This window comes from Callionymus lyra, chromosome 4 (genome assembly GCF_982586985.1).
Source record: "Callionymus lyra chromosome 4, fCalLyr1.hap1.1, whole genome shotgun sequence".
Classification (NCBI taxonomy): domain Eukaryota; kingdom Metazoa; phylum Chordata; class Actinopteri; order Syngnathiformes; family Callionymidae; genus Callionymus; species Callionymus lyra.
The window spans coordinates 32,421,822-32,435,610 of NC_141821.1; the positions used below are offsets into that span (position 1 = coordinate 32,421,822).

The following is a 13,789-nucleotide window of genomic DNA, read 5'->3' on the forward strand; positions in this document are numbered from 1 at the left end:
TGTACCTGATTCCCCTGTGTAAAATCTTACCACATTTTTGCTGATGACATCCAGCTCTACTGCTCTTTTGATCCAACTGAGCCCAGCTTAGTAAATTATTTGCTGGAAGTCAAACAATGGCTGAGTGAAAACACTTTGCAGCTAAATGTGGACAAAACTGAAACTTTGGTTATTGCTCCTGATGATAAGGTTCCAGCGTTGAGTCAGTACTTGGGTGACTTAGGGCAGTCTGTCAAACTGAGCCTGAGAAACCTGGGTGTTGTATTTGACAAAGACATGTCTCTTGTTCAACACTGCAGAAAACTGACCAGAATCTGTTTCCATCAACTGAGAAAAATCTCAAACTTAGGAAAATGTTGTCACATCTGGAGCTTGTAATCCATGCGTTTGTTTCTTCTTGTCTGGACTATTGTAACAGTTTGTTTTCATGTCTTAACAAGAAGGATCTGTCTCGCCTGCAGTTGATACAATACTCAGGGAGAATTTGACCCGCTCCACTAGAAGAACTCATATTTCTCCGAAACTCTTCACTGGCTTCAAGTTTCTTTCAGGATCAACTTTAAAATTCTGGTTCTTACTTTCAGATCTATTCATGGTCAGGCTCCTCCTTACATCAGTGATCTGATCCAGCCTTACACCCCAGCTCGGGCTCTGAGGTTTGTGGATCAGAATCAACTGATGGTTCCTCGCACACAGTTCAGGACCAGAGGAGAGAAATCCTTCCAGGCTGTTGCTCCTAAGCTTTGGAACGATCTTCCTCTCCCTCTGTGTTTGATGGAGTCTACTGACTCCTTCAAGAAACATCTTAAGACTTTCTTATTCGTGCAGGCTTTTCCCTGATTTTCTGAGCCACCTGTGTTGTTCTCCGTGTTATCTTGATCTTTTTAGTATACAGTGGTATGAAAAAGTTTGGGCACCCCTGTACATTTTCATGATTTTCCTTTATAAATCATTGGTTGTTTGGATAAAAAATCCAGTTAAATATATCTTATAGGAGACAAACACAGTGATATTTGAGAAGTGAAATAAAGTTTATATGATTTACAGAAAGTGTGCAACAACTATTTAAACCAAATTAGGCATGTGCATAAATGTAGGCATCACAAAAGAAAAATTACTCAATATTTTGTGCATCCTCCTTCTTTAGAAATAACAGCCTCTAAACGCTTCCTATAGCCTCCAATTAGCGTCTGGATTCTGGAGGAAGGTATTTTGGACCATTCTTCTTTACAGTTCTTCTCAAGTTCAGTCAGGTCTGATTGTTTCCGAGCATGGACCGCCCGCTTTAAATCACACCATAAATTTTCAATAATATTCAGGTCTGGGGACTGAGATGGCCATTACAGAACGTTATACTTGTTCCTCTGCATAAACGCCTTAGTAGATTTTGAGCAGTGTTTAGGATCATTGTCTTGTTGAAAGATCCAGCCCCGGAGCAACTTCAACTTTGTAACTGATTCCTGGACATTGTTCTCCAGAATCTTCTGATATTGAGAGGAATCCATGTGCCCCTCAACTTTAACAAGATTCTCTGTCCCTGTACTGGCCACACAGCCCCACAGCATGATGGAACCACCACCAAATGTTACTGTAGGCAGCAAGTTCTGGAATGCTGTGTTCTTTTTCCGCCATGCATAACGCCCCTGGTTATGCACAAATAACTCTATTCTAGTTTCATCAGTCCACAGCACCTTATTCCAAAATGAAGCTGGCTTGTCCAAATGTTCTTTAGCATACCTCAAGCGACCCCGTTTGTGACGTGTGCAGAGAAAAGGCTTTTTCCGCATTACTCTTCCATAAAGCATCTCCTTGTGTAAAGTGCGCTGAATAGTTGAACGATGCACAGTGACACCATCTGCTGCAAGTTGATGTTGCAGGTCTTTGGAGCTGGTCTGTGGGTTGACTGTGACTGTTCTCACCATCCTTTGCCTCTGTTTATCTGAGATTTTCCTTGGTCTGCCACTCCGGGGCCTTAACTAGAACTGTGCCTGTGGTCTTCCATTTCCTCACAATGTTCCTCACAGTTGAAATGAGAGCTTAAATCTCTGAGATAGCTTTCTATATCCTTCCCCTAAACCATGATGTTGGACAATCATTGTTTTCAGGTCATTTGAGAGTTGTTTTGACACACTTTCTGTAAATCATATAAACTTTATTTCACTTCTCAAATATCACTGTGTTTGTCTCCTATAAGATATATTTAACTGGAATTTTTTTATCAAAACAACCAATGATTTATAAAGGAAAATAATGAAAATGTACAGGGGTGCCCAAACTTTTACATACCACTGTATATTTTTGGAGTATTTTTTTTTATTGTTTAAGTCCTTTGTGACACTGGTCTAGAAAAGCGCTCTATAAATATAAATGACTTACTTACTTCGGTGCAGAGGAAATGTCTGTCAACATGATCTGAAGGTCACAGATGAAGAAGCAAATTACTTTCCTTTATTACGTTTCTTTAATGAGCAACTCCAAATTCAAGTACATTTAAGACAATGAACCAGAGGCACTTTGACTAAATCACAAATTGCACTTAAAACTTAAAAACCTGATGTACAACTGAATCTCACTTGCATTTATTGGTCCATTATTCACACGAGAATAAACAATTATACAGTGTATCACAAACATGAGGAAAAGCAGAAGAAGGATAAAAGAGTCGATGAATTTCAAGTGTAAGACATTCTTTGGTGTATTAAAAGCCATTTAAAAACCTTCAGTGTAAAAATGTTAAATAGTAGACTTGAGCTTTGGTAAGATCTTTGGCGTCAGCCTGTAAACATCTGTATAGCTAATGCTGAATTGCTTCTTGTTACAAGGCACTACCTTCACATGACCAGACGGAGTAGCTTGCATGGATGAAGTCACATTAGTTCAACCTTCAGTTTCAATGCTAGCAGCAGAATGATTCAGTTCGTCAGGTGACAGATTAAATGAACTGCTACACTTTTGGAAAAGAGAGCAATATTGAAGTAAGAATGTGGCTAAATTACAAGAAAACATTAAACAGGGTAAGGATGGCTCCTATTTCATTAGGAACAGGATTTAACTGTGAACTCTGTCCTCCAGAGCCTTCAGCTCCGCCTCCATCTGAGGGGGAAGGTCTTCTCCGACCTGTTGGCTGAAGTACGCCCGCAGCTCCTTGGTCTCCTTCTGCCAGAAGTGCTTGGGCACGTCAAATAGGGCGCCCATGTCTACCTTGCTGCCCAGACCTTTCGTGTCGATGGCGCCATCTTCTGGCAGCCAGCCGATAATGCTCTTCTTGGCAGCCTCGTCGTCCCTCTCTCGACCGCACCTCTTGAAGACCCACTCCAGCACACGGGCGTTCTCGCCGAAGCCCGGCCAGAGGAAGGAGCCACTGGGGTCCTTTCTGAACCAGTTGACGTGGAAGATCTTGGGCAGGTGTGTGGTGGATTTACGGTTCTCCATGCTCAGCCAGTGAGACAGGTAGTCGCCAAAGTTGTAGCCAAAGAACGGACGCATAGCGAAGGGGTCGTGCATGATCATCTTGCCTGAGGACAAGATGATACAGTCATACAGAGGTTTGAAACATTTAGTCACGACTGCACCATTTGTGTCGTCGGGAAGTTGAACCTTCCATTCGTGCTTGCTTCTTTATTTCTAGTGCTTTTTCTGTATGTCTCTTATTCATTTTTTTTTTATTCTGTACTGACACCACAAAAAACCTGTGTTGTGTTTGCAACACTGTCAATAAAAGTTTCTGATTCTGACGACTACAACTGTATTCAGTCTGGGTACATTGTGTACTCATTACAGGGAATTTTACAATGTGCTTTGAGTGAGATTCTGCCCCTTAAGATAATTAACATTTTAAATATGTTTTTCATTTGTTATTTTTACTGTGCAATACTAGTTATAAATTAACAAAAAAAAAATTCAAAGCACCACTGGATTGTTCTACTTTTTTGAAAATAACTCACTCACTTTGATTATATTTTAAATGCTCTTAAATTCGCTCCAAACTTTTTTTCCAGCACTGCTCTGGTGACTTCACTCTCTGTGAACTCATTGCATCTTATTTATAGATATGTGGATGCTTATGCATGCACGTACAATATTAAACATCAAAGTAATGCTCTGATTTTTTCTTTTGAAAAACTGCTGGTTCAGTAGAAAGTGTTGCACTGTAACCCGTGATGCATGTGCAGGTGAAGCTGGTCTGTGTTTAGCCCTAGTACAGGAGTAGATGATGATGATGACGACGTACGAGCTCAATGTTCAGAATTTCTGATTGAAGATGCCGTTTGAATTTTATTGACCATTGATCGAAGGAATGTCCTGACTGCGATCTTCACCTGATCTCATTGCATATAAAAGCTTGTGGATTCCACCTACAGCTTTAACCAGTGGATTCTCACACTCAGACATTTACCAACAAATCACTTCAAAACGCACCTTTATGCTCTGCAGCCGCTGTGGCCTCTGACCTCATAGCAGCGCCCACAAACACACCATGCTGCCAGTTGAAGGACTCGTAGACCAGAGGGACGCCTGCAAATGTCATCATTCAACATGAGTGAGATTGACTGTGAGGCACATTCTTTTTAATAGAATTCTCAGTTGAATAAATAAATTTTTAACGTGCTGGAATCATCACAGACCTTCAGGCCTCCTGCCGCCAAAGATGATGGCATCGATGGGAACCCCCTCCTCGCTCTCCCACTTGGGGTCAATTATCGGACACTGAGCTGCCGGTGCACAGAAGCGGGAGTTGGGATGGGCACACGGAGTTGAACTTCCTGTGAGCAGAAAAGACAGAATTGTCCTGTATAGGTTAGGAAAACAACTCGGGAACTATTGAATGAATACATTTCACTTTTGTTCCCATTGTTTTTAAAGAACATCAATATATAGATCAATAAATATTATTGAAGGGGTGTGTATACAGTATATTAGCAATGAACTACTATTAAAAAAATGATATCAATTATCAATTATACAGTTTATTTGTATTTAAATTTGTTTTTAGCATTAAATTATATTTGGAAATAATTTTATTAAATAATGTATATATTTAAATGTTGAATTAGTTTTCTTTTTAATAATTCAATTAAAATAACAATATTATCAAACATTCATTAAGTTTTACAGTTTGATATTCCAATTAAAATGATTAAAATAATATAATAGTAAGTATTATAAGTATTATATATTTTTTCCATTTATTTACTTTCATTATTTTCTATTTTTATTTATTACTATATTACTATATTCAAGAATTTCTTTAAATTCGTAGCCTTTTAAGTTAATTATTAAGATGTTGGTACAATTGTTCCACCAGACAATGCCAACACGCAAAGGGTATCAATGGATGGTGATTTCAAAAGTTAGATTTCAGCCAATTTGTAACCAATGGGAGCATGAGCCTCAATATGTGACAGTTCCTTGGTTGGCCTGCAGGGGTCAGTGTCTGTCATTGTAAGTAAGTCATTTGTATTTATATAGCGCTTTTCCAGACCAGGTGGTTTAGTTGTGATTGAACCTGAATATTATTTATACATGGAGTTGATGACGTCACCTTGCTTCCAGGCTTTGCCATGCCAGTCCGTGAGTGAGACTCCCGGGGCGACGGGGTCAAGACCCTCCCACCAGACTCCTCCATCGCTGGTCTCCCCCACGTTGGTGAACACGGTGTTCTTGGCGATGGTAGACATGGCGTAAGGGTTGGTCTTGTCCGAGGTTCCTGGGGCGACACCGAAGAAGCCGTTCTCTGGGTTGATGGCCCTCAGTTTTCCTGTGCATATGAATGACGTCACGACACTCGTCTTGAAACTCAAGGGCAAACTGGTGAACTCCTGCATTACCCTGACTGTCGAACTTCATCCAGGCGATGTCGTCTCCCACGCACTCGACCTTCCATCCTGGCAGAGATGGTTTCATCATGGCCAGGTTGGTTTTCCCGCAAGCGCTTGGAAAGGCCGCTGCTACGTAGCGCTTGACTCCCTGAGGGTTGGTGATGCCGAGGATCTGAGGAGAGTCGATGTTTATGTTTAGGAAAATAATCATGAACCAGTAGAACCAGTTAGCATGTTAGCTTCGACCAAACATGACAGTCCTCACAACCCTTGACGGTTACGTTTAGATGCTTCAGACCAAAGGGGACTATGAAAGAATCATTCTTAAAAATATACATTTTATGCATTACAATTATTACCACATTCTGAATTTCAATTGGGCCATATAAAAGCGACCTTTATATACATCAAGAAGTGGCAGTTTAAGACAGTGGCTTCATTCTTCTCACCAGCATGTGCTCTGCCAGCCAGCCTTCATCCTTTGCGATTCTTGAGGCAATCCTTAGAGCAAAACACTTCTTTCCCAGAAGCGAGTTCCCTCCGTATCCACTCCCAAAAGACATGATTTGCCGGGTGTCCGGGAGGTGGGAGATCAGGACCTGCTGTGGGTTGCAGGGCCAGGAGTTGACCAGGGGTGCTGAGGGAGGTGAAGTGGAGCAGAAACGGTGAATGACCATCTCAGATTTTTTATTTAAAACACAATGTTTGTTCTGAACCTTTGAGAGGAAACGGCCGCCCCAAGGAATGTTGACAACGGACGAACTCTTCCCCTTCCGACAGTTTATTCATGACCGGCGTTCCCATCCGCGTCATGATGCCCATGCTGGCCACGACATACGGCGAGTCGGTCACCTTGTGGAGAAGAAAGCAGCGAAGATCATGAGGACATTAAAACGCATTTTTAAACCAGGAATGGTCATGGAGCAATACCTGAACACCATATTTGGCCAGATTGGAGCCGACGGGGCCCATACTGAATGGAATCACGTACATGGTGCGACCTACAGGAGGCGAGAAAATAGTACTCAGACAAACATCTGGAAAACACACTTTTGTCCACTCCAAGGTCAGGTTGTCGGTTTGTTTATTTCTTAACTACATTGAATTTCTTAAGCCGTTTCATTATTTTAACAATTAAACCAGGAGTTTCAAACTTAATCACACCAGGAGCCAAAATGTTTTAAGTCGAGGTAGAACGGGCAGAACAAAATGGGAAGGGAAGCCTTGATATGCTAAAACTTTAAAAAGTACTAGAGAAACAAAATGGAAAACAGGATATAAAGAACGGTAAATATTCCATTCATTTTTAATATTGGCTGGAATATATCATTTTGTGACATTTTATTTTCATTTTGAAGGAAAATATAAAATAACTAGAAAGATAAAATAAGTATTCTTTGTAAAATGATTATGACCTATACAAGCATTTAAGAATGCCTCATGTCTAAATACGCTGCACTGCTCCATCTGTCCCCTCACTCATGAACAAGAAGTGATGCTGGGTATCAGACAGTAGTACAAGCAGTATCTCATTGAGATCATTGATGCTCTTTCACGTGTTGAACTCTTAAACCAGTTCATTCAAACCAAACAAGCCCACCTGCCATGCACCCGGGGAAACGCTCCGCTCTGGCCTTCTGCCAGTCCGACTCGCACATCCAGCTGCCCAGCTGACTCTTGGCCCCCGCCGCAGGGATGGGGATCGTGTCCCTCTGGTTCTTGGTCACGATCACCGTCTTGCTCTCCACCCGGGCGACATCTCGGGGGTCCGTGCGCGCCAACCAGCTGTGCAGGCAGGAGTGAATTCAAACTACTAGCCTGAAAACCAAGGAGCCACTCCAGGAATAAAACAAACGCTCATACCAGTTCTCATATTTGGGAAGCTTCTTGACCATCCCGTCCTTCTCCAGACCAGCAAGGATCGTCGCCGTCTCCTCCGGCGTGCCGGTCACCACATGCACACCTGAAGGTTTACACTCGTCCACCGCTCCCCTGACAAACTCTGCCACCGCCGGGGGCAACGCAGGGATGGATGCCAGAGAGCGAACCCCGACACTGGCACTGACACCTCCATGTCTGCAGAGAAAACGTGTCAACATTCAAGACTTCAACATGCAAATATTCACTGCATTTGTTCATTTTTGTGTTGTAATGAAACTTCCGTTCGCTAGATAGCAGCTGTCATTACGTCCTCTGGAGCCAAAAGGAACGATAAAATCCTGTGAAATCGTGCCAGTGACTGAGGACAAGAGGATACTACTACGACTAAAAGCAGATTTTTGGCCATATTTAGTTTTTTAAAACAAATTAAGTTACGAATTTGGCATGTGGTCTGTAAATTCTGCAACACCGGAGTAAAGTACTCAAACAATACTACAAATATATCCTTGTTCCTTACAGTACCACAATCATATTGTTGCCCATGTATCGTGATACGCATTGTATTGCCAGATTCTTGTCAGTTCACACCGTTAAGTCCGATTCGCATGGGATTCGTTTTACCTGTGGACATTTGGTGATTTGTAAATTACCCCCCACCTCCGTGTTATTTTAAGTACATTTGACAAAATAGTCTGTTTTACTGACATTACCTAGAGACACAGATGTAAAAAAGGGACGGAGTTTCTGAAAGAGAAAGGTAGTATATACGCAGCAAGATAGAAAAGTGCGCAATTATAATAATAGATAGATAGATAGATAGATAGATAAACACCGGGATGAGGATTCCCACTGGACTAGTATTATCATCCGACTGGGTTAGGGGGAAATACAATAGGTCATTTGTGTCAGAATTATTACATTACAAATCACAGACATGGCACAGTCGCTCTGGATTAAATCACTGACATTCTCCACAATTATTGCAAATTGCCTTTGGTCCACAGATAACACTCATCTCGTACGAATCGGGCTCTAGTCTACTCTCCCAACAAGGTCATTTTACAGATTCATTAAACTGACATCTAAATTGTGTTGCTGTTGCGAGCTTTAATCCATTTCTGGTCGTAGTTCAGTTTGTTTTAGTTTCAAAAAAGTCAGGGTTATCGATTCAAATCTGCTCTCATCCATTTTCTTTGGTTTGAACCATGTTTAGAATGTTAGAGTAGACTTCCTTTAAAATATATGCATGAATATAGTAAGGTACATATGAAAGAGTAATATCAGACACACCATCAATAGTGAGACACACACACACACACACACACACGTGAAGTGAGTGAAAGTGAACAAAGAGCAGCCCGCCTAGCCGATAAGATCAGTGTCCCAGCGAGCTGCAACGTGAAGAGAGTTTAACCATTAATCGAGCGGATATTAATCATAAAACACGCGCCGGACGTACAGCTGACCTCAGTACTTAGGAGTTCAATGTCTTAAGGCTTCACGGGTGTCAAACTGCTAAACCTCTGGACGGAAAACTCAAACGACGTTGCCAAACTCAACTTAATACAAAAGTTTTCCAGTCGTGTTACTTGCAACTCCTGATCCTTGTGTTTGTCTTGCAGTACTCACAGCAAAGTATTAATTTGTCACAGTAGTGAGTCAGTGGATCATGGAAAGATGCAGGTAAACAAGTGAGAAGAGAACAACTGCACTGCATCTTAAAATCGTCTCAGACTCTAGTAAAAAGTTCAGCATTAAAGTCTATCATCTATAATGCGCTCCTGGTCCTGGCCCACTTCAACTGAACAGACCCTTATCAGCTCCGCAGGGCTCCTCATTAGAATCTAGTTGAGTCAGCAGGTTTCCACAGTTCTTTATACCCTTTTTAAAGAGAAGGCAGCACTAGTGAGTACAGCGTGAAAATCGACTGATATTAATGACGCCACAGTGTTGATTTCTTGACCAACATTTTTAAACAGATTGCCATTTTAAAGAATTGGTTGTCACTTTAGGCTAAAAAACACAACTTTTTAATTCATTTTGTCTGCCAGGAAAATGTTTTTGAATATTATGCATCAATTTGAATTTGTCAACATTTGATCCGTTAGCATTTTATGTGCAATAAATATTATTAAGCGTTCACTCCAATATGCACATTTCAAACACTTTTTTTTGTGAAACCCTGTATTTAATGCAGATTCAGAGAAAGACATTAGCGTTCAGGACCTAAATATATTACTTGAGAAAAATGAGTTTGTTTTAAATTAAATAAGACCAGGGCCCTTTAGCAAAGCTGGAATCCACGGGACTATAATAGAGTAAAACAATAATGAAAAAAACAATAGTTTTTAACTATGGAATATATTCATTAAGCGCATGACTACTTATTAAAGTGCACTCAACCCTTGCTACGTTTCACCCAATTTTAAAATATACAATAAAAAGTTCGAGCAAAAACGGAAAAGGCTAGATTTGACCAGTTCAACAAAAAAAGAGAACAAAAGTTTTCAGTATTTAGGGATTAGCAGATACAACTGGCAAAACTCAACAGGGATTATATCCTTTTGTCCGGAACAACAGTCATTTAGCAATCTACATCTCGCAGTAAGGCTAAGGGACTCAAATTACCTCAGTCACCTTTGACCTCTTTTCTTTATTCTCTACAACATTTGTTTTTGTGTCCACCCTTGAGCCCAGCCCTCCACAAAAGCCAGTGTTTGTTACACAGATAACTCACTGCAACACTTGATGAGTCAGGCTCCCTTTACACTACAAAAAATAAAAAGTTATATTGCGTTTTAATTCATTCAATATGTACACACACATATACAGATATTATTATTTAACATGCATTACAAATAAATTGAGATTAAAATGAAAGTCTTGGTCATGCACATTTCTAGACCTCAGAAAACACACAATATCAGTAGTACCAGAATCTTCTATCAGCATCAGCTGCAAGTAACTGAAAAAGTAAAGCCACATTGACAGACACGTGGACACACCCACTTCACTCTGCCGGATCTTGACCGGGGCATAGTGCAAACACAAAGCTCCGACAGACTTCAGCATCTCTGGAGAACACGTGTCTGCATACGTTGTATCCACAGATGACGTGGGCATCACACTGGGGCACACGCTCATGAGCACTCAGGCAAATGCACAAGTAACTACAGACCTCTCATGCAGAAACCCAAACAAAATGCAGCAGTTTTAACTGAACTCACATGTCCACATCACGGTGTCAACCCACAACCTGTGAGCGAGGAGATACACAAGGAGAGACATTTGAGGCGACATCGTGTTACATTAACGGATCACCAAATCATGAATTAACAACTATAAGGGCAAATGATGCAAACAGGAAGTAGATGCATATTTTTGGTATGGATGGAACTATTACTGAGGACCAACCTTTTTCGTACCAAGGACCGGTTAAATGTCAGGATTAGATAGATGTTAGATACTTTATTGATCCCCCAGAGGACATATTGTACATATATTTATATATATATTCACCGACCGACGTTCAGATAGAAAAAAGTAAAAATACAATAGCATGACCTGCAAAAAAACTACAATTAGGTGCATGAAAAACATCTGAGCATAATGCTGAATCAGCATAAGCTCTGGACTAGTTACAAAAATATGTTTATTATGTGTACTTGCATCTATGTATATTTGATTGTATTCCGACGATGGTGTTCTGCGTGTGTGTGTGTTCGCAATTATTTATATGGAATGAGGACACTGAAACAGAAGTTTTGTTTCTAGAGTTTGTGTTTTAGTTAAGAGTCGTACGCTAATGTTTTTTCAGAGAAAATCAGTTTTCTTTTTCTAAATAAAACAAATTTTCTTGATCGAAAGAAAAAATGTTTTTCTTCCTGTGCAGTTCAGTAACAAATGTATTGGCAACAGTCCCCAGACCACTTATTTGCATGATGTTTAAAAAAAAAGGGGATTAAAAAGTACAGTAAAAATAAAGAGGCAACTTATATTGTGAAATTAGTAATTACTGTGAAAAGCAAAAACCTTGAAATGAGTCTTAATATATGTGCAAGTGTTATTGAAGATGAACCTGGAGAGAACACAATGAAAAGGAGTGCAGGGAACCACTTATCAAGATTCTTCTATTCATTGACTAAAGATGAATTAAGAACAGGAGTCGTTCGTCCTGAGGTGTAGGAATCTAGCTGGACTTGTTTTCCTCAGCAGCTACGAGAGGAGAGTCTCTGACGGTTTTATTAAAACATTTCATTAGAATCATTAACTATGAACTTCAATAACAGTTCGATGTATAAATACCAACTCAAATCTTACTATATGTTAATGAAATAACTCAATATGAAAATGGTCCGAACGAGTGATGCGTTCAATGACTTTATTTTAATTATTTTATTTTTTTTACCTAATATTTTAACTTTGTCAAAGAAACACTAACACAAGTGAAAATACAACACAAGTTAAGCGCTTACCTTCGTATGACTCCAAGAAGTAAGCAAGACATGTTTGTGGGCAGAAATAAAAGTTGTATTAAAGATGTTTCAAAGATGCGAGAAGACTGGGCAGGTGAAGAAGACTTGTGTTAGAGCTGATCACGGTTCATATCTGTGCTCGTATGGACCTTGTACTTTGCTCACCCTGGACATCCACAAACACACACTCTCTCACACACTCTCACACACACACACCGAAGTCCAGCCTGGGAGGACTTTTAAACATCCAGTCCTGCCGCTGCTGAAAACGCCGGTTAGTTCTGAATTGTCAAAACACCGGCAACTCGAGAGTAGAATTCCTCTTGAAGAGTCCCCAAAACAAATCTCAAAAAGTCAATGCAAGCGCAGATCGTTGGCATCCGTGTCCTCCCGGTGCTGTTCAAGAAGTGGCTGATGTAAGTTTCCAGAGTTCCTGCAGCAGAAAGGGACGAGAAGGCAGCGTGGACTGTCCTCACCCGGAAGTACGAGTAAACACGGGGGCGCATGCGTACTAAACTCTCTTCATATAGCTAGACTGCAGAAGTTATTGATATTTGTTCATGCAATATTCACTCTTGTATGCTGTGTGTACGTTGTATTTATCACAAAGTCTGTTGACTTTCAAGCAGTTATACACTAGTTATAAAAGACGAGGAGTGTCTACCACTGGATGCTGGGGGGCATGTCTTGTGAGCTTGTGCCACAAATAAACTTATAAGTTAATGATACAAACGAAAAACAAGCTTGAGTCATTTGTGATGTATCTAGGAACTTTATCTTTACTATATTGCAGATTTATGAAACAGGCAAGTAAGATTTAAAATGGGCAGTGAGTACTTTTCATCTATTGGAAGATGAGAAAAACAAACAAGGAACGATCACAACTATGGATCACATCAGTAGAGGAAGTCTAGTCCACTCACCATGTGATAAAATGGTTCACTATTTCTTAATGGAGTAGTCTCTTGTCATCTTTGACTGCAATGAAACAACACATTTCAGCTCAGCACTTATTGCTATTTTGTTGAATATAGCAGTTTTCCCTCTGGCTCAACTCAGATGCCAAAAATAAACCCATGGAAATCGTCTATTCAGCTTTTTTACCATTTGTGGTAGGATTGTATGACACACACACACACACACACGGATACACACACAATAATATACTGTAGAGATAGATAAGTAAACATCACATCTGGTCAAACTTCAACTCTTCAGTTTCTCATGATCAACACATGATCGTACAACACACAGATCTATCATCATCTACTCACACACACACGAACATTAAATGAAGCTAAGAGCACAGTTTTCAGACTGACGCTTTAATATGTGGATGATTATCACAGACAATGAACCTTAAACATTTTTCAAAAGCTGCTGATTTGCTGTTGAGAACAGGTTCTTTTAAAGTGGCTGTGAAAAAACAGATGCAACCTGTTGAGCTTCTTTAAGAGATACTTGCAGACTGTATAGCGAGAAACAAACAAGGCGTTTAAGGTGAGAAAATATCAAGAGGTTTTCAAATCTATTGATCCCATCTAAAACCGGAAGCTGATCACCAGATCCAGTACACGGTCCTGTACTCACCGTGATTGTAAACTCATCAAATTA

The 13,789-nt window shown here is 40.3% G+C and overlaps 1 protein-coding gene across 1 annotated transcript; it reads right to left on the minus strand.

Annotated features, from left to right (window-relative positions):
- Nucleotides 1-2,438: 2,438 nt before the first annotated feature.
- Nucleotides 2,439-12,578, minus strand: pck2 (phosphoenolpyruvate carboxykinase 2 (mitochondrial)). The gene is made up of 11 exons (XM_087789861.1): nt 12,176-12,578; nt 7,683-7,895; nt 7,420-7,604; nt 6,750-6,820; nt 6,536-6,671; nt 6,269-6,456; nt 5,829-5,991; nt 5,543-5,758; nt 4,626-4,763; nt 4,420-4,515; nt 2,439-3,515 (listed from the first exon to the last, which is right to left on the minus strand). Exons 1-11 carry the CDS (start codon nt 12,205-12,207, stop codon nt 3,049-3,051), a joined length of 1,905 nt encoding a protein of 634 aa, XP_087645987.1. The 5' UTR covers nt 12,208-12,578; the 3' UTR covers nt 2,439-3,048.
- Nucleotides 12,579-13,789: the final 1,211 nt, after the last annotated feature.

Bases quoted from the DNA above. Each gene is read 5' to 3' on its own strand.
- pck2 (XM_087789861.1), bottom strand. From the start codon at position 12,207: ATGTCTTGCTTACTTCTTGGAGTCATACGAAG. The intron at 7,896-12,175 runs GTAAGCGCTTAA...TTTTCTCTGCAG, and splicing joins CTTCTTGGAGTCATACGAAG to ACATGGAGGTGTCAGTGCCA. The intron at 4,764-5,542 runs GTGACGTCATCA...TTCTGCTCACAG, and splicing joins TGGCAAAGCCTGGAAGCAAG to GAAGTTCAACTCCGTGTGCC.